Source organism: Notolabrus celidotus, chromosome 22 (genome assembly GCF_009762535.1).
Source record: "Notolabrus celidotus isolate fNotCel1 chromosome 22, fNotCel1.pri, whole genome shotgun sequence".
Taxonomy (NCBI): domain Eukaryota; kingdom Metazoa; phylum Chordata; class Actinopteri; order Labriformes; family Labridae; genus Notolabrus; species Notolabrus celidotus.
Window position 1 is genome coordinate 3,145,495 of NC_048293.1, and position 27,772 is coordinate 3,173,266.

Here is a 27,772-nt window from a genome sequence, read left to right on the forward strand (position 1 = left end):
AGACACCAGGAAAAACAAGAGACAAGAGCATATAAAACGTACTTTACTCCAATCAAACAAGTGTTCTTTTAAATGTTCTACAGTAAATATCTGTTTAAACAGCAGACTTAATGATGCTGTGTTTATCTCAGGCTGCAAATACCTTATTCAAGTAGTACTTATAACAGCAACATTAGCACTTCACATTATATGGTTTTCATAGGCTCTTAAAGTCTTATTATAACGAAACTGATTCACACAATAGAAGCACACACAGCAAATGAGTTAATCCTGTAATGCATACAGATGTCATCTTAATATCAAAATATGACGCACAATTCATACATTCACAAAACATATGTATGCTATTTATCTTATGCATTAATCTCTACAATTATGAAACTGGATATTTATATAGAAAAGATACAAACTTGAAAGTAATTGAACTTGCATTTCAAGACCATAGAAATCAGATAAACATACAAAACAAAGAGTTCAATGAAAATGTGGCACTTGTCTGCTGCTACATTCGTGATACAGTCAGTGCATTGCCTGGCAGTACTGTATCAGTCAAAAGTTCACAGATAATTATTTCACTTTTTTATCAAACGAGAGGTTTTTATGGACGTGCCACCTTTTGATTCCCTCAAAAGAGAGCACTTTTATTCTGCTCTCCAAGCTTAGAGGAAGATGTTTGGGAAACACCAAGCGGTAACCCCCGGTCTCAAACTATGAAGCCCATGTGGAAGAGTTATAAATTGCAATACATCGAGAATCCACTTGAGGCTGGCTGCAGAAACACCGGAAACCACATAGACCCCAATTCAAAAAAGACGATCTTTGCAGCATTAATAAACATGTTTACAGCCTGGTTAAAAAAACAGCTTGGCTCTACGTAGCTAATTTCTTTATCGGCACACACTGTACGGGGGTGAATTTATTTCTAACGCAACGGTTCAGAAGATATCAAGATTACGAGTGTTTGCCCAAATAAGGTCATGACTGACTTGACTCCCGATCGGGAACACATAGCTGTTTGCTAGGAGGCTCAAACTCCGCCTGGTTGAGTTCCGTATTTCCAATATGGCTGCCGCCGTCGATTGGCTTCAAAACAGCGTTCAGGAACAGATGGGTGACGTCACGGATACTACGTCCATATTTTATACAGTCTATGGGAAACACGCTAATTTACTGTCTTGGCTCATGTTTACAAACAATTCATAAAGCTTATGCTAGAAGGTTGCTTTCACATCTTAGCATAACAACTGGAGACAGGGTCAACAGCTCGCCTCTGTCAAAAAGTCTCACAATGTACCTATTAACACATCTTCAGCTCACTATTTAACACTTAATTATAGAATCCATCATAAAAAATGTGTAAAAATGAGGATTGTGATTAAGCCAGGCTAGCTACTCCCCCATACCTAGTCTGGTCTTGATGCTAAACTTAGCTACTGCTTGTTATGTATTGCTTTGTATTGTATCGTAGAATCATATTTCCCTTCAAACTCTCCTTATTAAGAAAGGAAAACTGTGTTTTCCATGTCATGTCCGATCATTTCATCAGGATTTCTGTCATTCTTTGTAAGCACAAAACACACTGTGTAAAATGTTGTAGACAAATTGGAACAAATTACATCACATACAAATTATATTTACCCTTAAGTTGTCCTGTTTAAAATCATTAAACTCATCTGCTTGATATTTTGCCTATTTTTTAGTAAATCTATTTATATGAATGACTGTACATAAGCAATCCTAGTTGTTTGTCTGATAAGCACAAAATCTATGTTATCTTAAAAGCTTCTGTAAGCATATGTTTGTAACACTCAGATCCTTTCACTACTGTAGACAACATCAAAGAGAATTTCAAAACATGGCGCTTCGTTCATCTTTATCATGTAAAAGCTATCAATTACAGAGTGGAAAATGACTTGTCAGTCCTCATGGTTCCTTAAACTCCATCATATACAACACGAGTCATCATGAACTTGAAAATATGTTACAACAGGTAATGTGAGTGTGCACCCTCACAGAGTTGAGGAGCTTTGCTTTAGGTCTCTGAGGATGACTGAGGCATATGTCACATTTGGAGGGCTGCACAAAATCGACTCGGACACAGGCGAGTTGGGGAAAGGGCTCACAGGAGGAGCAGCGCAATCTCGGAAAGGAGAGGGAGGCATCAGAGCCACAGAGTCCTCCATGGCTAGTTTTACCTCAACCAAGTCCTCCTCCTCGTCATGGATCTGGGAGTTGTTGTACATGTAGCCGTGGAGAAGGCCAAACTGCTCGTTCTCTATCTCCTCCTCCTCCTCCTCCTCTGGAGGAGAGTCGGGCTCCTCATCAAATGGGTCAAGGTGCACAGGCAGGATGGGTTCCTGCTGGATGAGGTGGGCCTGGTGGTACACGGGCATGCCACCGCTAACAGCTTCAGGCATGCTAATCATATCATTAAGCTGAGGGATGTCACTGTTGAATTTAGCAGCCAGGCTCGCCTGCTGCAGGTGGTCCATGATGGGGTGGTGGGACAGTGACTGCAGACGCTGACGTGTATACATCTCCATCCCCTGCTCTGTGTCTTTTATCAGCCCACAGCCAGGAATCTGCCCGTGGGCCACCATGGGGGGAGTGAAAGGGGGATTGTATCTGACTGGATCACCCTCGTCCTCCTCTGCCACATTATACAAAGTCTTAGTGCTTAGGTTTGAGAACTCCATGCCTCTGTTTTGGTAGGTATTAGTTAAGGGTTTGATGACAGCCATCTGATTGGAACCTGCTTCCTGTCTCTTCACATGTACTGACAATCTGTGCCACGTGTGATCCCCTTTTGGAGGATGTCTTGCACCTGGTTCAGACCATGACACAGACTTTCCATTAGAACTATGAACAAAATAAAGACGACTGTTACTGCACAGGAACCCAGAACAGTGGAGACAAAAACAGCATCTGAGGTTCATATAGGCATAAAGAAAATAAAGAATACATTCATCTAAAAAAATATATACTGTGCATAATATTCTATGGTATCTGCAGGTCTTTCAAATCCTAACTGAAGTCAGTTTACTTAAGAGAGAAAGGACTAAGAGAAAGCCTTCAATTTAACTGTGGCTCAAGAAACAGCAGGTCTGTAATCACTAATCTATATCCATTGCTGTCTCTCCCTGTCTCTCTGTGTGTATGTGTACCTATTTTATACAGTCTATGATGAGTACGTGCATGTGCGTGCGTCTGTGTGTATATGTGCGTGTGTGTTATTGTACGGGTTTAAGGTATGCACTTTTACTTGTGTGATATTCTGATATGTTGGTCCATGTTTTACCTGGTCCAGCTCTGGACATTCGTGTCATTATGCTCTATGGCACTTTAATGCACTTTAATGCACTAACTTGCACTTTAGGATAATTTATTATGCTCTTGTGATATATTATTGTTTTCATTGTCATGCTATCATGATGTACTGTTTTCATGAACTCTGTTTTGACCTGCCGGGGACTACGGATGAAAATTAGCCTTATGGCTAACTCTGGCATTTTACATTGATGCAAACGTTGAAATGTTCATTAATATGCACTGTCCCTTTAAATAAATAAATACATAAATACAAATCCATTTAAAGGTCCCATACAATAAAATATGTTTTGAATTCAAACCTTGATTAAATGACAACTATGACATGTTGTAAAACATAAAAAATACCAATATATGGGACCTTTAAATATTCCTACTTGCCTGCCGATGATAGTAGTTTTAGTTCTGAAATGTTCGGGGCTATGTTGCAGGAACCAGCAAACCCATTACAGGCACTGTCACTCTTACTAGTTTCAGCAGTAGCTCATCAACCTAAGTTTAAGTGTTGGTGTTAGCAAAGACTTACAGGAATTTTCATTGGTTTATTCATCACTTCATTTTTATCCATTAGAGCAGGGCATGTCAATTAACAGAAATCATGGTTTAATTCTGCTGGAAAAATAGGACAAGAAAATTGCCTGTCAGAAATACTTTAAGGCCACTGGTTTACTGCTGGTTTACTGCTGGTTTACCATTTTCTGTGGTATCAAGCATGCTACATTAACTCTTAAACTTGTCTTGTGAACTCTGCAGAAACCCTTTATTCACTGTCTGAGATTCCACCTGCCATCCCTCAGCACACAGAGACGCTTGTTTTAATTGTACCATAAGTTCAAAGGTCAAATGCCTTGTGAATTGAGCATTGACCTATATCTGCCACACTTTGCAACAGGTGTCTCTATCAAAGTGAATACAGTAAGACATCAGTCTCCCTTTGAGAGGGAATTACAGTAAAACCAGCATCCCTGAGGTGCCTCAGGAGCAGGACTCACAGACTCAATTAAAGAACATACCTGCCGTTTCCTGTGTTCTTCTTCCTCTTGAACATGTTGAGCAGGCTGTTGCTTCTGCAGGCTATCTTGCCATCCCCAACGTGCATGCGCACAGCATCAGATGTGGTGAAGGCGCTGCGAACGTTTCGCTCCGGTTTACAAATGATGATGTACATCTTTGGTGTAAACATACAGCCCAAAGCTACAGTCACACTGAGGCTAACGGAGAAGGACGTGGTGATTATCTTATAGTTGCTACCAAAATAGATGGGCACAAAAGCCAGCCAGATGATACAGGTGGTGTACATTGTGAAGGCGATGTATTTGGCTTCATTGAAATTTGCAGGGACATTGCGCGTCTTGAAGGCGTAATAAGTGCAGCTCATGATAAGCAAGCCGTTGTAGCCCAGAGGAGCCACAACACCTAAGTTGCTGGTGTTGCAGATGAGGAAGACTTCTCTGATGCTGGGGTAGGATTTGATGGGTTCAGGAGGCTCCATGATGATGAGGGTGATCTCCAAAGTGAGCTGGACACTGATCAAGATGAAGGCAATGACCACCTGAGCCCAAGCGCTCATGAACCTTGGTTTCCTGGTGCAAATCTTCTTCTTGCTGCCTGCGAGAATACGGGCGATGCGGTTGGTTTTGGTGACCAGGGCGGAGTAGCACATGGCAGCCGAGAGTCCAACAAGCAGCCTCTGGAGGTAGCAGGAGAATACCGTTGGACGGGCAATGAGGGTGAAAGGGCACAGATAGCCGAGGAAGATCCCAGCGAGGATGATGTAGCAGAGCTCCCGGCTGGAGGACTTGACCACAGGCGTGTCACGATATAAGACAAAGATAAAGGTCACAAATGAAGTGATCAGGATACCCAGGCAGGCGAAGACCACCTGGATGATGGACTCTGGGTTGCTCCACTCCAGGCAGTTCAGAGTGATTGGTTCACACACTGAGAAAGATAAAAGGATAAAAACACAACGGCATAAGCACACAGCCAAGTATACCCAGAGCAGCTCATGCATTTTTCATCATTTCAGCATCAGTTTGGTGCTCAGATTTGTGTTTTTTGGAGTAAAAAAAATGCCAAAACTGGTCATTTTGAGAGGAAGAACAAAAACTTTTAGACTTTTATGACCTTATTGTATGGAAACATTCAAAATTAATCAAATAGATATAAGTCAGAGAAAATACAGTAGGTCCCAAAGTAGGTTTCTAGCTCAACTATAAATAAACCTTTTTCTACTGAGCCGTGGCCAGGCTGGGTTGCGGCCAGCGACAGAGGGGGGCAATGCAGCAGGACAAAGTAAATCACTCCATTTTTCATGGATCTAAATTAGATCTCCTGCCTGCCTCATGTTGTGAACACACTTTGAATACCTAATCTAAGCTGGTTTATTTATTCATTGTGTAACAGAAGGAGGGCTGGGGTTAGAAATTGCACCAGAATATTTTTTACGTCATCCCAGGGCTTCACATTTCCTCGTCTCTATGTGTAGCTAAAAGTAAAAAAAAAAAGTGAAACAGTGCAGAGAGAGGCAGGATGATCCTATTAAGAAAGTGTCTTGTCTTTGAAACAGCACAGAAGGCCTTTGAAAGTGGGCCAGAAGAGTGGTAAGTGAAGTAGGGCTGCTGTCGGATAAAACGGTGAGGATGATGAATGGCTCTCAGGTGTCATGGGAAAGCGATGAAAATAGGACAGAACAGGTTTTATGAAATAGTGCTGCGAAAATCTTAGCAGGACAAACAGTGGGGAGAACAGTTCGGGGGATGAGGAGAGAAAAGGCTTTGAAGAACTTAACTTTCAACAGCTTGTTATAAAAGCAAAAAAAGTCTCCTTTAATCTCTGACAGCATCAGTCATTCAACAGGATCACAGCCTGTGGCCGCTGAAGTAACCTAAATTCAAATTGATATTAAGATGAAAATCACAGACCAGCACATCATTCTGTTTTAATTACATGAGGGGTAATGTCTATAATTAATCGCACCAAGAAATTCAATTTGGGTGATTTAAAGCAGCAGTCAGACATTTTGGGAAATCTGCTTACTCACATCCTTGCTGAGAATTAGATGATTTTCTTTTTTGCAAGTCACACCTAGCAGCCATTTAACTTAGCATAGCATAACAATCACAAACAGTGGGAAACAGCAAGTTGGACATAGGGCGGGGTACTGGCAAACGACCCCTTGATACGACACGATACGTTACGGCACGACACAACAAGAAATGGCATGACACGACACCATACAACATGACACACAATGTGATACATGGGTTAGAAAAAGAAGAAACGACGACACGGCACAGCATGGAACGACACAAAATGACACCAAACGAAAGAACATGACACGACACAACACGTCACATATCATGACTCATGGGTTATGACATGCATTGCTGATCATTCAAAAGTTGAGCTGCGCCGCTCCAGTCTAACATTGCACGACCAATTGAAAAGAAAAATAGTGTTGGATTTCCAACAGGTGCATACTACAGATTTTTCAGCGGGAGTATAGTAGATTAAGAATCTTCTTTGGTAGTTTCTAAAATGTCTAGGCTAAGCTTAAACCCAACCAACATTAAGTAAACAGTTGTGAATAGCCCGATGTACACCTGAGTTGGCCTGAAGTACACCTGCAAGTACAAACAAAACCAATCTTACAGATCTGTCTGCTCCCCAGGCTAGGAAACTGATCTCCTTGCTCTATCCAACAGTTAAATAGACCTTGAAGCACCTTTTGATCTCAGAGTGTTAAACACTGATTATTATCTTGGCTTGACTTGTTCCTGGCACTCTTGAGGTCATCTTTAGGTTGGTTGGCAACCAGCTGAGGCACCAGGAAGTTGCCAGCTAAGTCAAGACGAAAACGTGTTCCAATACAAAAGTTTTAAAAGGCATTGGTTTTGCCCAGACTAAACACACACTCACAACGCGCTAATCAGTGAGCTTTAGGGGTTTGTTAATAATCTGGTGTAAACACAGCACCCTAAGTCCCACATTTGTCCCCTATTTGTTATATCCCTATTTTATAACATCATATAACTGGCAGGAGGCAGGCTTCACTTTAATGGAGCTGACATGTCATCCATCTTTATTACAGTCTTTTGATTAGAGGACATAGCTAGTTTTTTCCTCTGTTGTCTGTTGTCAATGTTAGGCCAAATAAAATGCTACTGGTTGAATATAAAGGTAAATTTAACAAAAATATGAAGGTGTCATCAATCCTCTGACCCCTGGGAAAAAGGTACATCAGTTTACTTTCTGAGGAAACCATTCATATCCTCTTGAACAGTGTTTAGGGGGTCAGAGTTCACTAATAGGAGAGCATGGATTGCCTACCTTCAAGTTCTTGGTCCGGCCACCAGCCCAGCTCACAGGCCTTGCATGTGAACTCATCCTGGACGTACTCATTGTCCTTACAGGCAGTGCAGATCCAGCAGCAGCTCACCTCTCCCTTCCTGATCACCTGACCAACAAAACATGCAGAGACAAATGTAAAAGTACGTTCAGCCATGTGTCAACCAAGCTTAGTTTGTAATCTAATAAAATGCAGAACTGTTGTCCTATTTAAAGAAGAGTAAATGCTTTTCTATGACTGGGCTTCAAAGTTAATACATGGAGATTTACAGCCAACATGCATTATAAATATAGCATCAAAAGGTCACCTTGATCTCTCCTTTGGAGCAGGGGTCGCTGCAGACAGAGCGGACCATGTCACTGCGGTTAATCTGCATCATTTCATCCTCCAGACTGAGGACGCCCTCATGCCAGGAGCCGATGTTGATGTAGTCATAAACACCAGGCTCCACACGCTGAAAGTTCATTATCTCGTACCTGACAGTGGAGAGACACGAGAGTTGCTTTGAGTTGCTTCTTGTTGTAGGTCACCCTGAGTGTCTTTTACCTGAGTGGTTGGAGTGTCAAACCTCTGGCAAACCAAAATATGAGAACTTTACTATGTAGAATCTTCAGGAATGCAAAGAAAGTGTATTTTACCTCCCAGGTGAGTCTCCGTTCTCGTCAAACCAAATGTCCTCTCCAGAGACCCCTGCGAAGGACGTCTTGAGAAGAAAGTCCAGCAGGTGGCTGCCATCGACAGGTTTCATGTAGTCACAGAGACCGACGTGTCCCGGACAGAGTTCAGTGTGCATGTCGTGCAGCCCGTGGGCCATGGCGTAGATGGCATTGATGACGAAGCCCATCTTACTGTCTTGAACGTAGTTGTCTTCAAGATTTTCATAACCTGCCCACACATGAGAGAACTGTTAGGATTCATCTTCAGGACTGTTTTTATTTCTACAAGGAGAGGCCTCACAGGGGATGCTTTATTGATGCAAGCAGTAGCTTCTTAATGCAGTACAAAATCTGGTCTGTATTCAGGTGTCCCTTACAGGTGTATCTAACATGATTTAACATATTACAAAGGAATGATAGGGTGCTCACTGGAACATTCTTGTAATTATTCTCTGAAAACAGGCAGCCAGCTCCACGCCTCTTTGCCTCAGTGGGAGACTGCTTTAGAGGAACTGGAAGCCTCAGAAAATGGCTTCAAAGAAAGCTTGTTACCATGGCAAGCCTTTCCGTTTCTGCATTTATGAGTCAGGACTCAATTAGAGTCAGTCTGAAATGCTGTGCCAATGAAATTGTGTGTCCTCAAGCGGAAAAAAACAACCAACTTCTCTGATACATTTACATTTGTTGTCTTGTCTTTGTTTTGTTTAATCTCAGACAAACACGATGAGCGAATGACACAAAAATGATTCAAATTTGAACACAAACAGCGTGTGACGTTCGAACACACCCTATCAGTTCAGTGTAATGCAAGCTAGAAGCAGACTAAGCAGGTTATTTAGTTGCTCAATGTTGAGGTAAGATGTCAGCTTAATGTCATTTCATAGGCCATGCTTGTAATCTGTTTATGTAGAAAAAGTGGACCAGGTACGTGCGTTGGCAGCTCTTCTCTTTCACATACTAATTTCAAACTAAAACTTGTATATTGGCTGATAATAACAGTGCTTGGTTTACACCATTGGGTCACATAAACAGTAATGTTGGACAGCTGTACACTACTCAAGGTGTATACAGTACATGTGATATGATGCCTATTGTTTCCTAGCCTAAGTCATTACACTGAAAAAAATCCTAACCTAAAGGCAACACAAGAGCCGCAGCACAGCTCATACACCCTTCTTATAACCACCCACAGAAGAGTGTTGAAGAAACACTGCTCTTTAACAGAAAACTAATTTAATGAGTGTTTTTAAAGGTTTTAATCATCATTCAAAAAATTTCAGCCAATAAACATGTGGAGAAAAGTGCTAGAATCCGTCTTTTTGCTAGCTTTTGACTAATGCATCACTATCTGCTAGCACAATACCATGTGTTTGAGGACTTCTCTGAAACAGTGGCTCTTTGCAGCTCTAAAACAGTAGACACGGCAGCTATTATACATCCATGGTGGCAACAAATCACACTAGAAGGCTACTGTTTTGAACAGCCAAGTGGAATTAGAAAGACAGTTTTTATGAGGCCAACAAAGATGATATCAACTAGGTGCAGAGTTAATTTACCAGGGGTGATTCTAGGATTGGATGTTTAGAGGTGCTGACACGGGCAAGATACATTTCACTGTTTTGTACATTTTAATGCAATTTAATTCCCACATTTGTGAAAGAAAAGTAAAACACTTTTTGGGAAAGTCTGTGACTAAACCATCACATCTGATAAAGGTTATTTAAATGCTGAGCCACAGCAAAAGAGGAATGGATTGGAATCATAAGAGAAACATGGTAACCCTAATTTCTGAGGAGAGACAACTCATTTTGATACAGCAGCTCCTCAACATACACATAAACAGTATATGTTTCTGGAGTAAACCAGCACCCTATAGTGTGAACCAAAAATACCATAAATTCACATTGGAGTTATTTTTTGGACTTTCATTTGAAATGCAATGCACAACATGTAAAACGCGGTGGAGCTGCTGTATTTTTGTTGTTAAAATATTACGTTTCAACTTCAACCCAGTACTGTATGGTTTTGAAACTTTTCTAGCTTGTTAAAAAGGACATACAGTAAAAAAAAATTTTTTAAATCTCTCAAATTTTAGGGGCGCTGGTATTCAATTTAGAGGGCCTTCAGCACCCCCCAAAAATGGTCTTGAAACGCCTATGCTTATTTCCATTGATGATATCAAATTCTAGGCAATGTCTGAGTTTTTTCCTAATGATAAGAGAAATACAACAAATTTAGACAAAGGAGACCTTCCTTACGTGACAAGCAACTTCGTCTGAGCAAAGACCTTCTTCCTTTCATTGATTTTACTTTAAACTTTCCTCTGGAGCTGATAGAAATGTCATCATCAATTTTAATGAGCACACGCAAAAAGATAAGTTTTCTTTTTTTTTGACATGAATTCTAGGTTTTATTCTAAATACATGGAAGGTGGTCATTTGCAGTTGCTAACTGGACTGAAAATAAAGTGATTCAAAGTGATTTACTCTCTGCTTCACCCTTCTGTTTCCCCTGAATCTGTTCCAAAAGGCTGTTTCATATTTTATGAAAAGCAAGTGTAGAGTGATGGAGCAGCTGATAATGTAATTCCTGATGGGGAGTGATACAGCGTGCCAAACTATAACAGGATTTTCCCCTTTAAATGTTATACTTAACAACATTAGCTTGTTCTTGACTTCTGTAGACTTAATCTCTGTCGCAGTGATACTGAAATATGAATTTGAAATTCAATTACATTGACTGAGCTGCTATCAATTTGATGATTATTATCAAAAGCATTATTATGAAGCAAGACAAGCAAATCAGATTAGGTGCATCTGATAGCATGATATTTTTCAATTTAAGAACAAAGAATCTCAAAGGTGAACTGTTTTATAAAACATTACTAAAAAAAAATTTTTTATTCTATAAGAATGTAAAGTGTAATATTTAAGGGCGCTCTCAGGACTGAAATGGACTATCTTTTAGTTTGTAGTTAAACTCCCTGTCCCTGATGCTGTTGATGCTGTAATCAGTTGCAGTATCTTTCAAGGTCCTCAGAGACATGGCAAACATTCATGCCTACCTTGCAGATATATTTTCACTGTGACATAATTCGTCATTAACCTTGTCAGAAACAACACTTGTCTTTTTCCTAAACTCTAAAGCTGACAGGCTTTATGAGGATCACCATCCCTTGCTCGTGTTGTTTTCATCATTGTGTGAAATCAAGTCATAAAAAAGGCTGCTGGGAAACTGAGTGTCTATTCAAACAAACACATGAACACTGAATTCAGTCTCGTAGCAGCTGGGTGAACGTCCGATGGGAACTGCTGGTGATGACCTAGTTTAACAGCTTCTTGGCTTAGACGCTCGCCTCACTCACTGAGCTGTGTGAGGTTCAGACTCGATGAAATGATGTCAGGATGACAGCATGCAGACAGAGGAGCGACTGCTGCACAGTGGGATTGGACATCTAGTTATCCGTCTCTGTCTAAACATAACTACAAATAAGTGCTTTTGTAAATATATGTTATTTAATGACCATATTCACACAACGGCCATTTTTTGTTTTACATCATGCTTGGGCTGGGAAGCTCAAATGTTGGTGTAATGTCACACTGAGTTTTCAAGGTCGTAAGTCGCTTGAATTAAAGGTATTTGACAAATCATGTCACCATTTCTAATTCAACCAGCTAAAATCTGGAGGGAAATCTGGCCATATTTCAGGCTAAAACAAGACGTTAGATGACCAGTTAGCTACTATCAGACATGCGTAAAGTTAGCATTCAACCACCTTTTAGCTAATGTCGCACTTAGCTAGGAAAATGATTAAATCTAATATTACATTTTGGTAGTGTAACACTACACATAGGAAGAACAATAGTAGCATACTTCCCTGCCAGAGCATTATTAGCTAGGAGGTAGTTCAGTGCTAGCATTAGCTGCTCTAACTTAAAGGCCCTGTGAGGAGTTTTGAACTTGCTGAGAAACAGACTGAAAATGATACTGATGCCTCTTTATGACCTTCAGTGGCAAACAAGATCATCAACAACAACACTGACACCTTCTCTGTTGTCATTTTTAATGCCTGAAACCGCCCTGGGGGGGGTAGGTGTCAGACTAGCTGATGGACATCTTGCTTCAGAAACAGACTTTATTTGACTGTTTTCATGGAAAATAATCACATTGCCTGATAAAGTTGACTGTTAAAAGACAACAGGATGAGGCTTTTGTTGAAAACACTACTTTTGCATGTACAGGACAAGAGATAAGAGGTAACACTTTGTCCTCAAGGGGGCGCCAGAATCGATACAAAACAAATGTTCCTCACAGCAGCTAGCTTGGTTAAAATGTGTTGTTTTACCTTTAAATATGGCCTCTAATTTTCACTCTGAGTGGTCTTTACAGTCACAAGAAGCATTGGAATAGAAAAGGTTATGATGTATTGTACATTTCTACGACTTACAACCAGGGAAACAGCAGAACCAAATTAAAACAGCATTTGGGTTTCCCGCCCTGAGTGAGATATCAGAGGAGCATGGCCGTCATGTTAATCTGGTGAATCGCAATGTGGCTTCGCTGTATCTGTGGCTACATGCAGTTTAAGCTGGACCAGCCAGTTACCATCACACTGAGTGTTATTGGGTTGTTTTATACGACTGTCTTAATGCCAGTTCGGGTGTGAGACACAAAGTGAGAGCGGACCGGAGTCAATTGTTGGGCTCTCAGGGGAGGGACATAAAAAACAACTAAAAACATCCCAATAGCTTCATATAGTAGAGGTTAACTGAGATTAAAGCACATTCAGAGAAAATAGCTTTCCAAAATACAAACTTTATACTAATATACTATTTTAATATCAGTTAACCTCTATGTATATCATATTGTAAAGTGAGGAGACTACAGTTTCATTCAGAGGGATTCACTCACCATCCTGGAGTTCTACACCAAAAAGTAAATATAAATAATAAAATAAAAACAACAGAAGTGACAGGACAGCAAACAATAACTATATCTCCACTAACAATAAGAGGCAAAATCAAAATTCAATGAACTATTGTTGAATATACAAGCTTTTTAATTATGAATCAAAGCTTGAGTCATGTGCGTAAAAAAGAGGAGAAGCTCTATTCAGTAGAATGATGTGAAAACTTTACAAATTAAACAGTTTAAAAACTGAGGAAAGTGGCTACATGCAAAGGGACTCGTTTCCTTTGAATAATGCTACAAATAAAAAAGGAAAGGATTTATTAGAAATCTGCAGAAATTGAGGAGATGTGGGAGGATAAAATAAAATCAAATATTTTCAAGAATATTATGAGAAATTATAAAAAATGTCTTTTGCTGCATGCATTATTTTATATTTACGTTTATCATAAGATCCAGTAAAATAATTTGTTCAGGATTTTAGAGATTCAATGATCTGATGAAACTCATAATATTAATTGAAAACGTAAATATATAAGCTGTTTATTCTGTACGTTTGTTTTAATGAAATCAGTGTAAGCAGAACTCAAAGGTATGTTTGTGAAACATGCTTGATGAGCACTGTTTCGAGGAACCAAGAACTTAAGCCGATGCATTCAGTACGTTCCTTTGCAAGAGAAAAGGATGTAATTTACCTAGATCATCATCCTCTGTAAAGCCAAGTGCCACAAAAATAAACAATATGACAAAAGTTATCAGACTGACTAAGAGAGAAGTCTTCCTTCTGGCAGGCTACTTCATAATTAAAGGACATGTTCCAGTTATAGGACCTTTTGGCTCGTCCTCTGGGCATTGAACACATCACAACAGTTCAAAAAGACAAGCTGGTGTGCACACCGGCGTGAAACTGTAAACTTGAAAAACTGCAGGAAACATCACAACCGGCTGACGGATAGTTTAGCTACCTGAGCAGTTTCGTGCATAATTCATGTTCTCCAGCGGGTGTCCGGGAAGGCGGCACTGAAAGCGGTACTGCCAGAACTCGGGGAACCAGGGGTTACGGGTGTTGGTGCTGAGTCTGAGTTTCAGGAAGTAGTCGTCAAAGGAGGAGACCTCATCGGACTGCAGCTTTACGGTGATGCCGCCCACTGCCTCCTGCTCGTATCCCTCCACCACCTCGACCCTGTCTGCCCAGCCGTCACTGCAGAGAGGAGAAAGAGACCAGTAGATCCAGGTCCAGCTACAAAATCTGTCTGCTGCATAAGTTACCACATTTTTAGACTTTTCAAGGAATAAAAATAGGTGTAATGAAGGTCTTATATAAGTTTTATGATGACAAAATGTACCCCGCATTTCTCTGAGCTGTCAGAACAATGTGTCATTTAAATCACAGCTTTATTTCCTAATCTTTAATCCTGCTGGGGGGAATTTCTTTGGTAGCTGGTGCAGCAAAACTTGGGTCAATCATGTTCTGTCTTCACTTAGCTGCTTATTTAAAGGATGGTGTATATACCTAGCTTTGACTTTGTAAAAGGAGCTCTGAAAAAGAAACAAACAGGATAATAGTTAGTTGCTGGCACTGACTGAATGACTGAATGTGTCCTTGTTCAATTTTTATGACATGAACCAAGATTAACAAAAAGACTTTGTTAATCATTTTAATCACTCTATTAGTGTTTTCTTTTCATCACTTACATGTTTTGGCCAAATTGTACATTCATTTATTCCTTGTGCTGTACAAAGCATCTAAGGACAGCTGTTTTTGCAGATGCAATATTTCTACCCAGATTTTAAAGCCCAACTGTAAATGCTGTTTATATTTGTTAATATGACATGTTTCTGCAGCTAGCAAACTCTGAAAGTTGTATTTGAGTCTGTATCTGGCTGAAGAAGGTTTGTTCTTTCACAATGCTGCAGAAGTCTATCACGTTTGAAGCAACATGCCACTTCACAAACCGGTGTCAGACTGAATCCTGCAGAAAGATTCTCCCTTTTGTTGCCCTGACTTTGTTTCTGTTTCAGCCTTCCTGCTGAGTGGAGTGGATACGCACTGTACTTGCCGAAATAGGCCAAAGAAAAGTCTCCACAGACACAATCACAAGTTTGGTGAGAATTCACAGATTAGTTCTGTTACAGGCCTCCTCACAGACTCAGACTCTGGACGTGTGATTTTGTTTCTTCACCAGTCATTGTTTGTATTTATAGTTTAAATGCTCAGCTATTTAAATGTCATTTTTTGCATTTTGCATTTCTCAAAAGATCAAGCCTGAGAAACAAATGCTTCTTTTTGACACCTCACATTTGAATCAACACTCAAAACTCAATAAAGGCTCATTTGAGTTGCAAATGCAGCTTCGCGACATCAAGCAGTGAGGAATCCAATCTGTGATGCATATACTGTGTGAAGCTGCATGAGTGAGAAGTATGACCTCAATTAGAACATGATATAACATTACAAACGCAAAATGGCAATAACTTTAAAGAGTTATAAAAGTATATTACTGCTTCTAAATGATGCTGACCTGACTATCATCTGCTTTGTTCTAAATTGTGCTCACAGCAAGGGATGGCAACATCGGCCTTTCAACAAGCTTGGCATCTCAACAATTCTTTACAGCCATGAAAGTCTCCAGATAATGATGTTACTGTCCTGACTTTTCATCCATGATATCATAATAAATAAATGTTACTTCTTTTATACTGTCTATAGTTAATATTGAGCTCAACACACTGCCATAAGTACCAGCTTTACAGAGATATAAAGATACATTTAGACTCTTAGTGTCGTTTCTTAAAGCTCCTGTGAGGGACTTTCAGTTTGTGTTGTTTTTGGCACCCCCTGTGGACAAAGCTGCACCTCTAGCCTTTTTGCTAATCCTGTCCTGTACATGTGTTAAAGCTAGGGTTGGTAGTCACGGAAAACTAGGATGAGTTTGAGTGTAGCATGTCTTCAGGACTCCGTCTAACCCCTCCCCCCCTCCCCCCCTCCCCCCCTCCCCTCGGAGCTCCTCCAAAACGACGCCCCAGCTCACATGCACAAGCGCCGCTGATTCATGGCCATATGATCGTGACTGATTCAAAACCGGTCCTCACCAAAACATTATCATAGTGAAAGTTAAAAACACAAACAAACATGGCTATTGTTAGCACTCACAGCGAGCGGGAGAGAGGAGAGACAAGAGGAGAAGTTCTTCATTCATTCAAACATTGATTGTTGTTTTGTTGGTTGGCGTGATCACGGCCGACAGTGACCGGTTATTAAAACTCAACGTGTTCAAGACTCGGCTCGTCATCCCTACAGCATCCGGACAGACGCTACAATACATCTACATTTCTGTAGGACTTACTAAATGTCATTAATTCTTTTGCTTGTCAGAGCCCCTGTGGTGAGAGCTTTTTAGACTCTGATCCGGACTACAGTCCTGATGAGCTTCCAAAGTACCTCATCAGGTCAGAGGGGACAGGCCCGGGGTCGAGCGAGAGGGGTAGTCAGTAGAGTCAGGGGAAGCAGAGGCAGGGGACGGGGACTCGGAGTGCACGCCGGGGAAATGTACGCTTTGCAGGAGGCGGGCAGAATGGCTGGACGGGATTTGATTGGTTTCATAAATTGGACCTTAATGACCGTGATTGGTTGGTGTTTTCCCAGGTTTACTCCAGCTGTAGATAGCAGCTTTTTTTTACCTCTTTTTTAAAAACGCATTATGTATTGATTGCCATCAGGACTAGGGATGACCACAATTAATCGATTATCGATTAATTGATTGTTAAGAAATGACTCGAAACACACATTTTTGTTATCAATTTTCCGTCACGTGGAACAAACATCATGTGGTCTCATATTACATTCAGCTAACAGGGAGGTGTTTTAAGTTTAAAGCATGTTTGGATGTGAATCAGCTGTTTAAAGGTGTTGCGCACAGCGGAGACGCTCAGCTGGCGGCTGCGGCTGTGCGTCAGGTCTCCACGTGCGCTTTTTAAAAGAGGATCAATACAAAACTGCTGCCAACAACAACACGGACACAAAGGTTGACAGCTTTAAACAGGATATTTCCACCTTTGGATACAAAGGCAACAGACAGGTGGGAAATTCTGGTACGCTACGTTTACAGACCAGCAACATCAGAGCCGTCTGGGCTTTTCTCCAGCGGGACTGATTCTGACCCGGTTGTGCTCCTGGCTGACACCTGACCGAATACACATGTTGATTTTTCTCAATAAGAACGAGTAGACAGAAAACTGGACACTGAGAGTCTGAAGTACTTTTCTGTTAGTATTATGAGCCTTCAGTTTATAAGATTATGTCCGCAGAGAATATTTTAATGAGCCTGATCGTTGATATTCTGCGTGTCAAACGTGTGCCCGTATTCAATCCTGTCAGTTATTTGCATTTTGTTGCTGTAGAAAATATAATTGAGGGGGAAAACAACCTATTTGGCATTGTTTTTGACGTAAGAATAATAATTATTTTTTTATCAATTAATCGATAATTGATCGTTAACATTTCCAAAAATCGATCACGGAAAATACTAAAAATGTACATCCCTAATCGGGACATAAAGATCATTTGAGTTTCCTCATTAAAAAAACATGTTGTTTCTTTAATTTGATCTTTAATCTTCACTGTGGAAAATGAAAACAAAGTTGTTTGAGCAGCTTGAAGTAAATCATCACATCTGACACGTTTCCAGTGGCAGCCGCATTAAAAATCACATAAAAACATAATCAACACCCTTGCTGATGGTCTGGTTTGCATTTTTATGTCATTTAGAGGCATCAGTATCATCTTTAAATCTTTTTTATTACCAGTTAGAGACTCCTCACAGAAGGTTAATTAGATATGCTGTGCAATGGTATAGAGTCTTTCTGTTGTTTTTCTCTTTTGACATTAACAAACCGCTCAGATTCTTTAAAACAGTTGCTTTTGGTGTCGTGTTGATGCAGTTCCCATGCTGCTTCACCAGCTATTTTACCCTGCAGAGACAAATGTAAAACTGGGGCAAAAGAATAAATCGTTGAGATTGAAACAGAATCTTTTTCAGATACAGAAGACTCAACAAAAATGCAGTTCATCTGCAGTACAAAAATATCACCAGCCAGCCTTCAAAAAGCCCACATTTGGCGAAACAGAAGCCAATAATAGCACGTTTGGCTTGGCTGGCACTTCCAAGAATGAGCTGACAATGAATGTCCAGTGTGACAGTATCAACGGTACCTGGCCATCTGCTTCTCAGCATCACACTCCCCTCGGTCCAACATTGTGAGTGCCAGAAACCGACAGCTCTGACGTCAACACACAACACACACACACACACACACACTGTACAACCTTATAATACGAATCTGACACCACCAAACCAGGAACCAGTTCACTTAACTAAAGAATACAGTTGAAGTGTCGGACAGGTCTAGATTTAAGGAATCATTTAACAAAACAAAGAGACTAGGAGTCAACTAGACATGATTACAGCACAATAACATCCTTTCCTACACAGCTTGAACTTCACTTTAGAGTTGATAACAGGCATGCTTCAGCCTCTACATTAAAGCCACTTGATGCTGTATTTCACTCTGCCCTACGTTTTATTACTGGTGATAGTTACCCCACTCGGTAACACTTTACAATAAGGGTCCCTTAATTAGCGTTAGTTAATGCATTATTAAGCATTAATTAACAGTTTAATAATAGTTTAATAATCGTTACAATGTATTACCTAACATTAACTAACACATTAGTTAGTGCATTAATAAGCAGTTCATTAATGTCCACTGCTCAGAGTTAATTAATACATTATTAAGCATTAATAAAAGTTACAAAACTTAATTAGTTAACCATTAGTGAATGCTTTCTGGACCCTTATTGTAAAGTGTAACACATGCATCACTTAAGTAACACATTATAAATGCTAAACTGACTCATAAGCATCAGCATTAGCATAAGCGTGTGCATCACTTTTAAGTGTCCTCTGGAAACACTTCTGTTGTGTTGCTGTCTATTTGCAGCGTTTTTCTAATGTATTGTGTTGTGGTCTTTGCATCGCGTTTTCCAAATGCTGCGCATGTGTTGTCAAATTGATGAAGATGTTTTCTTAATTTTCTTGTGTTTTGTCTTTTTGCATGTGTTTTCTTAAGTTGCAGTGCTGTGAGCTCTCAGGGCCACCGTACTTCTCTGTGCCAGTTGAGATGTTATCTGTGATTATCTGTTTTATTCTAAATAAAATGTGTTGAATTCTTTATATGTGTTGCTTCAAATACATTTCAACTCATTTTGCTTCAGAGTATGTGTTACCTAAGGGATACATGTGTTACACTTTACAATAAGGGTCCAAAAAGCATTCACTAATGCTTAATTATGGTTAAGTAATGCTTATGAGGCAGTTTAGCATTTATAATTCGTTACCTAAGGGATACATGTGTTACACTTTACAATAAGGGTCCAGAAAGCATTCACTAATGGTTAACTAATTAAGTTTTGTAACTTTTATTAATGCTTAATAATGTATTAATTAACTCTGAACAGTGGACATTAGTTAACTGCTTATTAATGCATTAACTAATGTGTTAGTTAATGTTAGGTAATACATTATAACGATTATTAAACTATTATTAAACTGTTACTTAATGCTTAATAATGCATTAACTAACGCTAATTAAGGGACCCTTATTGTAAAGTGTTACCCAGCACTCATCATTGCATACTTTACCAAAAGGTGGGATGGTCTTCTCTGGCAGAAAGACGTGATTTGCATTTTTACTTGTTTATTTATAAAGCACTTATTGGAATGCTACCGTCATATTTATCTTCGATGCTAGTTTGGTCTTCTGGAGCAAAACATACCAGATCAACTGGTTGGCTCACTCTCCAGGTTCCCAGAGTTCATTCTGAGCTGGGAAAATCTGCCTTTTGCGTATTTGCACCATCTGCATGGAACTCCCTGCAAAGCACTTTAAAAATAAATGCACTGGTTTCTTTTAATCATTTTAAATCATTAGTTTTAAAATGTTTAACCTCTGATTGTACCTGTTTTCACTAACTTTGTGTAACATTATTTTTTCAATGGTTGTAACATTACTTTTAATTGTTGTCTGTTTTTAATTGATCATCATTCTTTTAGGGTTATATCTTTTATTTGCTTGTCATGCATTTTAATGTTTCTTTTATATACTCGTCGTCATTGTAAATGAGGGCTTGCTCTCAATGATTTTCGAGTTTAAATAAAGAGATATATATAAAGTGTGTTGTGGAGTCTGAAGTGTGAGAACGGCCATTTTTTATATCCTCCACGCAGCAGAAGAGAGAAGAAGAAGATGGATGGCTGATGACCAGCACCTTGGGCGTTATGGCTGGCCTGTTACTCAGGCCTGCATGTGTTCACTTACTGCATTGCTCTAAAAACATTTTCCTTTTTCAGTGTTCTCCTTGACCCAGAAAGAAAACACACACACACACTCTTCCAAACTTGCCCTCTTTATCTTCCGTGGAGACTTAAGCTACGGAGCAAATTCAAGTGGAAGGGGTGAGTGGAAGTTTAGGTTTTTTTTTTTCATGCTTGTTTTTCATCATGCTGGAAAAGAAAAAGGATTTGACTCCTTCTCATCAGCCTTTGTGAATAAAGCAGCCTCACATTAATGAAGCGCTCTGTGTAAATGAACCATGGCCAGCTTTTATGCTAGCTTGTTTTCAGGTGCTGCTAACAGGACTGGAGGTGAGCTGAGACTCCGCTCCAAAGAAGGAATGTCTGCTTTAAGTGCTGATACGAGCTTTGATGTTCAGCTACTCCACGCTCCTCGGCTTATGCTGGAGGTGCTGTCCCATATTAGCTCGTCCTGCCTGTGATCTGACAGTGAGAGAGGGAGAGCTCGCTGCGAGGATGCATTATTCATTACTGAGCCTGACTCAAAGCCGCTTCTGCTTTCAGAGCTTCTTTTCCTCCCAGAAGGAAAAAAAAGATTTTAGTTCCATATGAACTTTTTATTTAAAGCACATATTCTGGTTGTAACTACGTCTTATTATACCAATAAACGGCCTCACAGAAATGCAGTTTTGCCAGCATCTGTATAACTTACTGGCCTCATTCAAATCTAATCCTATAATCACTATCCGTTATATTCCAGCCACAGACTTTATGTGACGATGGATAGCATAAACTGCTCCCTGAAGTGCAGCCACAACATGAAGAGCCCCCCCTGGTGACTGAATGCAGTATTGGTCCAAAGGGTTTTTGTCATATTTGAGTTGACCACATTCAAGATACAAAGACAGAAAGTTGTTTAGGCATTAGCTCCTGTTGTTGTTAGCATTGTTAGCATGCAAGAAAATGCAGTGATGCAAGGGATTTCTCCATAGGAGATATGGCATAGAGTTGGGAAAAAATATTGATACAGCAATATATCGCGATACCTTGACGTGCAATATGATATCGATATTTAAAATCTTAATATCGATGGAAAATTCACATTTTAGCCGAGTTGGAACTAAAATACAACTTCAGTAATTCAAAAACATTAAAGTGGAAAAGTTGTTTTCAATCAAATAGTTTTGACTTCATTTGTCTTTTCAATTTTGAGTAATATTGTGTGATTTACATATACACCATCTCTATTTTGTTCTTAGTGTACTGTGTAGAATATCACAATATATCACAATATTGTGATATCGTGATACTATCGTATCGTGACCCACGTATCGTGATGCGTATCGTATTGTGAGGTTCTTGGCAACACTCACCACTAATATGGCATGGATCCTTTTTGTGACTGGCTCCAAATCAGCCCTTAATTAGGCCATCCAGCAGCTCAAAGATGGCATTGCTGGATAGACGATATGTCTCTACTATTTTTATTTCTGACAGTCCAAATATGTTGACATGCGCACGGAAGATTCTGTCTCTCCGTCATCTGTCATTGCACCTATGCCTCCTTCTCGCCACAGTGACCGCAGCCATTTGTGCGTAACGCTGTGCCAGTTTGCACCTGCCTTTCAAACGTGCTAAATATAGACGCAAAAACACCAACCGCAAACGGATGCAGGTTTGATAGATCACATTGCGTGTGCTAAATGATTACATTTGCATCTCCTCCTCCCAGTATTTTGCGCGTTCTGATGATCAACATGTATTCTGCATATTCATGAAGGCAAACACACTAAATGGATTGCGCATGCTATTTTGCTCATTTGACAGACGCAATCCTCGGTGCATCAGGTTAGTACGTCTGCTTTGCGCGCGCTATCAAGTTTGCGCGTCTTTTTATACATGCAAACCTTTAGTAGATCGGGCCCTAAGTGATAGTCAGCACACAAAAGTAACATGAAAACATGTCTACAGAACTTGCACAATACAAACAGTGAGATCGATTTTAATATACAAAATAAGACTGAGTTGTCAATAAAGACTATTTGAAGTGCAGCTATTTTACTGTTAATGCAGGAAGCAACCATCTTGGATTTCAAGCTTGGGGTTACTGAAGTTTCCAACATGGAATTGGGTGCATTCCAGAATACGTATCCAACTGGCATCTCAGAATTCCCAATTTCCTAGATCAAATGGAACGCACCAGTAAAGCCCAACTCCTCCATTTTAACAGATGGGACATAGGTCAAACTTTAAAATCAAAACACTCATTTAATATTTTTTCTCAAACATGCTCTCTGTTGTAGCTGTTGTTAGTTCTTGTTATGTTGATTTTAGTGTCCTTTTTTTTGGGAAGTTTAGTTTTAATTAGTTATCAGATTGTTATGTTGGATGTTAAAAAGATGATTAGTTGACAGATGTTGGCTCCTCCACTGTCACAAAGGCCAAAAAGGTCATATAGTTCAGAAATTGTGGAGTTGGTCAGTTCTGGACCCTGCAGACCTCGGACCTCAGAAAATATGTTTGTTTTTTTTATTTCTGCTTGTTAAAAAAGAAAAGAAGGAAAGTCTGTAAGTTGCTCTAGAAAAAGTCCTGAGCTTTGTGATTTCTTTGCCGCTGTCTCCCTCTCCCCTTTGGATCCTTCTCAGCATTTCAAATGCTTATGCATGAATTCTGTGATCTGCCTCTGGAAAGCACACAATAAGACTGGCTGTCTTATTTTTGAAAGATTGAACTTCTCAACTCTGAATCTGAGGCCAACACAAGCGAAAATGAAAATGTGAATATCTATAATCTCCTAAGAACTACTGAGGGAAATAAGATATGATTGAAAGAACTACAGCTCAGAGAGAGAGGTTAGGAATAAGACTGAAATTAAGGTTGTCAGGAAAATGATCCTCATTATTGAGAAGAATAAGAAAGAAAATGGGTCCACTCTCATGAACAATGATTTCTTTTGTTTCTTACTTTAATGCTAGTAAGTCTGGTTTCTAGTGTGTTGACAGAGTTTCATGTTTTTGTAAGAAGCAGCTTTGAACAATATAAAAGAGGAGGTTCTTTTCATCAATGTTGTTAGAAAACTTGTCTGCTTTTTATCCCATAAAGACAAAAAAAACCTTGACAGACCAAACAAAAGCTCCCCACGGGAAACAATCTGCAACAAACCTGCCAATTAGGAGGAACTCTCCAGCTACTCCGAGCCGTCTCATGGCCATGAGCAGCCCTCGCACCGTCATCCCTTCACAGAAACACACCACAACTCGAGCTTTAGGCAGACGCTCGCGCAGCTTCCTCAGCAGCCTGTCAAAGTGCTTCTCGCCTGCGTTGCTGTAGATCTTGTCAGAGTGGGCGACGCATAGGCCGTCCTGTGAGGCGAGCTCTTTGAACACCTCCATCCCGCTCTCTCCGTAGTTACCTGAGGGGAAAAAAAAAAGCAGCAGCTGTTAAGGGAGGGTCATTCACAGGAGGAAAGGAGAGAATCAATGGGTTTGGATTCATTCCAGCTTCACTCTGTATTCAGTACTTGAGATTAATTGTGCTTCTTTCTCACTAAAATTATTTCCAGGAGGGTTTGCTGAGAACACACTGCTCTGCCTTTAGCATTTAAGAGGCCCTTAATGTCTCCAGATTTCTTTTTATAGAATCAGGAGCAGAACAAGCAGAGCAAACGGGGTTAGAGTGACCTCAGCTGATGTTTCTGAGGACAAACGGAGCATTTGGACGGTACAACGTCAAGACAGTCAAAAAGTCATTTTTAGGATCTTAATTCAGTCTGGAAACTGGTGAGATCAGATTGTTATCAGGTTTTAACAAACTCACCTCAAATGTCCTCATTAAAAATCGACAGCAGTTGTGTTAACTTTCTAAAGATTCAGGTACACATGTCATGGTTGTTATTTGTTACTGCGTGATATATCGGGACCTTAGGGTCCATGTCACCTTAGAGACTAAATCAAGACTTGGGATTTTGCTTTCGTATTGTTGTTAATGTTCTGCTGAAATGAAATGCTGTACTAGCTTGTTTCTTTCAGGGAGTACATCAATATCTACCATCAAATATGACATTTAAGTGTTTCTATCATACAATGTTTTTCACTGATCTTTTGTTTTACTTATTACACATCTTTTCTGTGATCTTTTACTTTGTTTTGTAAAATCTCTTCCAAAATGATTTTATTCATCAACTATTGATCTACCTGTTGTTACAGCAGGAAAGGAAAGGAAGGGAAAGCAAAGGAGAGGAAAGGAAAGAAATGGAAAGCAATTGAGAGGAAAGGAAAGGAAAGGAAAAACAAAGAAAGGAATTGAGAGGAAAGGAAAGGAAAGGAAAGCAAAGAAGAGGAAAGGAAGGGAAAGAGAAGAAAAGAAGGAAAGGAGAGGAAAGGAAATAAAAGAAAAGGAGGAAAGTAAAGAAAACAAAACAAAACAAAACAAAAGAAAAAGAGGAAAGGAAAGGAAGAGAAAGGAAAGAAAAAGAGCAAAAGGAAAGAAAAGGAAAGAAAAGGAGCAAAAGGAAAGAAAAGGAAGAAAGGAAATGAAAGGAAAGAAAAAGAGTAAAGGAAGGGAAAGAGAAGAAAAGAAGGAAAGGAGAGGAAAGAAAATAAAAGAAAAAGGGGAAAGGAAAGGAAAGAAAAGAAAAAAAGAAAAAAAAAGAAAAGAAAAGAAAAGGAAAAAGAGGAAAGGAAAGGAAAAAGAGGAAAGGAAAAAGAGGAAAGGAAAGGAAAAGAAAGGAAAGAAGAGGAGGAAAAGGAAAGAAAAGGAAAGAAAAGGAGGAAAAGGGAAGAAAAGAAAAGGAAAGGAAAGGAAAAGAGGAAAGGAAAGGAAAGGAAAGGAAAGAAAAAGAGGAAAGGAAAGAAAAGAAAAAGAGGAAAGAAAAGAAAAGAGGAAAAGGAAAGGAAAGAGAAAGTTGTTCAGAAGAGTCATGTCTCCTCTAAATGTTTTCATTCTTTATTTTGATGTCTAAAAACAATCTGTACATTCTCTTTAAAAAGTCGACCTTACATGTGATCACAGTAAACACTGTTCTCTCCTCTGACATGCCCTCTGTTTATCTCTGTTTATACAAACCTCTAGTGAATAAGCCTCAAAAACAAGAACACAACTGTCTGCAGCCCCCTGCTGTTAGAGCAGCAGTTCTGACATCAGTCACATGAGAAACATGCTATGATGTTATAGAAAATACAGCAATGATTACAACAGTGATGAAGTGGTTAAAATGGATAAGTTAACAAAATAACCCCTCTATGTTTCCTCTGTTTACTTTAATTTACAATGATAATCTGAAGAAAGCAACAACTGAGTCATGTAATGGGTACTTTTTATACACATATAATCCAGTTGAACTGGAACAAGGCAATGTTCTCATCCTGCGGTTACATCAAGTCTTGTGTGGTGGAGGAGGTATTTCAGAGACTTCAAGCGAACTCTGATGATGTCATGTTGATTTCTTCAGGGTTATTTCAGTTTGGCTTGTGATTTCAATCACACAGTAACAAGCCTTCATTGCAAACTGGTTATGTGAAGCAAATGAAAAATGGAATTGAGTTGCATCATGGGAGATGTAGGGTAGACTTAAATACTTGGGGCAAAATTTGAATCCCCTTAGTCTTGCCACTTAAATTTCGATCATTATTTTATGTTGTGGGTCTGCAATTTTTTACCAAACTGATGCAGTAAACCTTTAAAGTAAAATAACATGAATGATTGTTCAGCTTTAATGCAATATCATGGGCTGGCCATGCATTCCTCAAGTGTCCAGCTGTAAAAGCCCAGGTATCCCCATTAACCACCATGTAAAGATGCACTTATTTACAACAAAATCAAACATGTTTGCAGCCTAGTTTAAAAAAGAATAATTGGTGTGTAGCTCATTTATTTATTCATATACACTGTATGGGGGGAAGATTTTTTTGGGGGGGTGATCTGTTTCAATTTGATCAAGACTTAGAGTTTTATATAAATTTGCACAATCATGCGTGGCTGAGTTCACTGATGGCTGGGTCCATGGAAGCTGCTTGCCAAAAGGCTAAAAGCCTCAACCTCACCTCGTTGCCTCCTCTCATTAGGTTTCTCAAAAGTTAGGTTGAGTCAGCTTTTCCAATTTGGCGACTGCCATCACTGGGCTTCAAAAGGTCTATCCAATAAACCAATGGATGACATCACAGAGACTACGTCCATGTTTTAAACAATCCATGACAACAAAACAAAACTGGCTGGCTATCCTTACCAGAGCATCAATTTTCTCATTCAAGACTCCCTCCTCTTGGACCTGCTCTCTCTAATTACATCACTTGACTTCATCTTTTGCTCCCTCCATACTGAGGCCACTAGAGGGCACTACCTCAAAATAAACTTAAATGTTAAAGGTCAGAAGCTATATAAACATTAATTGTCTGTAAATGTGTCTTACCCTCTGTGTGCACTGCAGACACGTATGTCCAGTTGTATCGTTTGACGATGTCCAGCAGGGCCCGGGCCTGAAGAGTGTCTGACGGCACCACCCGGAGGAAGTACTTAAACAGCGTCTTGTCACTGAGGTCGATGCTGGTGGCAGAGTATGCGATCTGCGGGATGTTAAACAGCTGCAGAAGGTTCTGAACTTGGATCGCAACTGAGCTCGATCCAGGCCCAATGACCCCTGCGATGGGCTTCTTTGATGGTGGCGGCTGACTAGAAGGGACCCCCTCGATGCACCACCTGGATCCGTCCCTGTCGTCACGTATGGAGATGAGTGAGTCTCGTATGAACTCGATGCTCTGCTCCAGAGCCACAGACGAGTGCCAGCACGAGTCCCTGATCTCACAGCCCAAAGTAATGTTGGGTAACAGGTTCGGGTCCGAGTTAATCCGGTCCAAGGTGTGGAACATGGCCTCCACTCGCTGGATGCCGTACTGCTCTCTGACTTCTCCACATTTCCTCTCTGCCACCTTCTCGGCTGACGGTTGGTGGTGAACCGAGAAGAGTGCCCCGATTATGATATCCCCGTCCATCCTGGCCACCAGGCGAGAAGCAGAACTGGGCACCAGTGACCTCTCATACTTGCCTTTAGACAGCACGAATGCCTCAAACAGCAAAACAGGCAAGTACAAGATGCTGATGGCAGTCAGGGTGATCATATTGGACATTGTGCCACAGGTGCTGAATGTAGAATCATGTCCTCCTGGCCGTAACAGAGGTCCATC

The 27,772-nt window shown here is 40.1% G+C and overlaps 1 protein-coding gene across 1 annotated transcript; it reads right to left on the reverse strand.

Annotated features, from left to right (window-relative positions):
- Window positions 1-1,757: 1,757 nt before the first annotated feature.
- Window positions 1,758-27,772, reverse strand: grm1b (glutamate receptor, metabotropic 1b). Its single transcript, XM_034674390.1, has 8 exons — window positions 27,001-27,772; window positions 23,757-24,006; window positions 14,208-14,443; window positions 8,317-8,563; window positions 7,986-8,154; window positions 7,660-7,786; window positions 4,341-5,268; window positions 1,758-2,859 (listed from the first exon to the last, which is right to left on the reverse strand). The coding sequence occupies exons 1-8, from the start codon at window positions 27,713-27,715 to the stop codon at window positions 2,010-2,012; spliced, it is 3,522 nt and encodes a 1,173-aa protein (XP_034530281.1). The 5' UTR covers window positions 27,716-27,772; the 3' UTR covers window positions 1,758-2,009.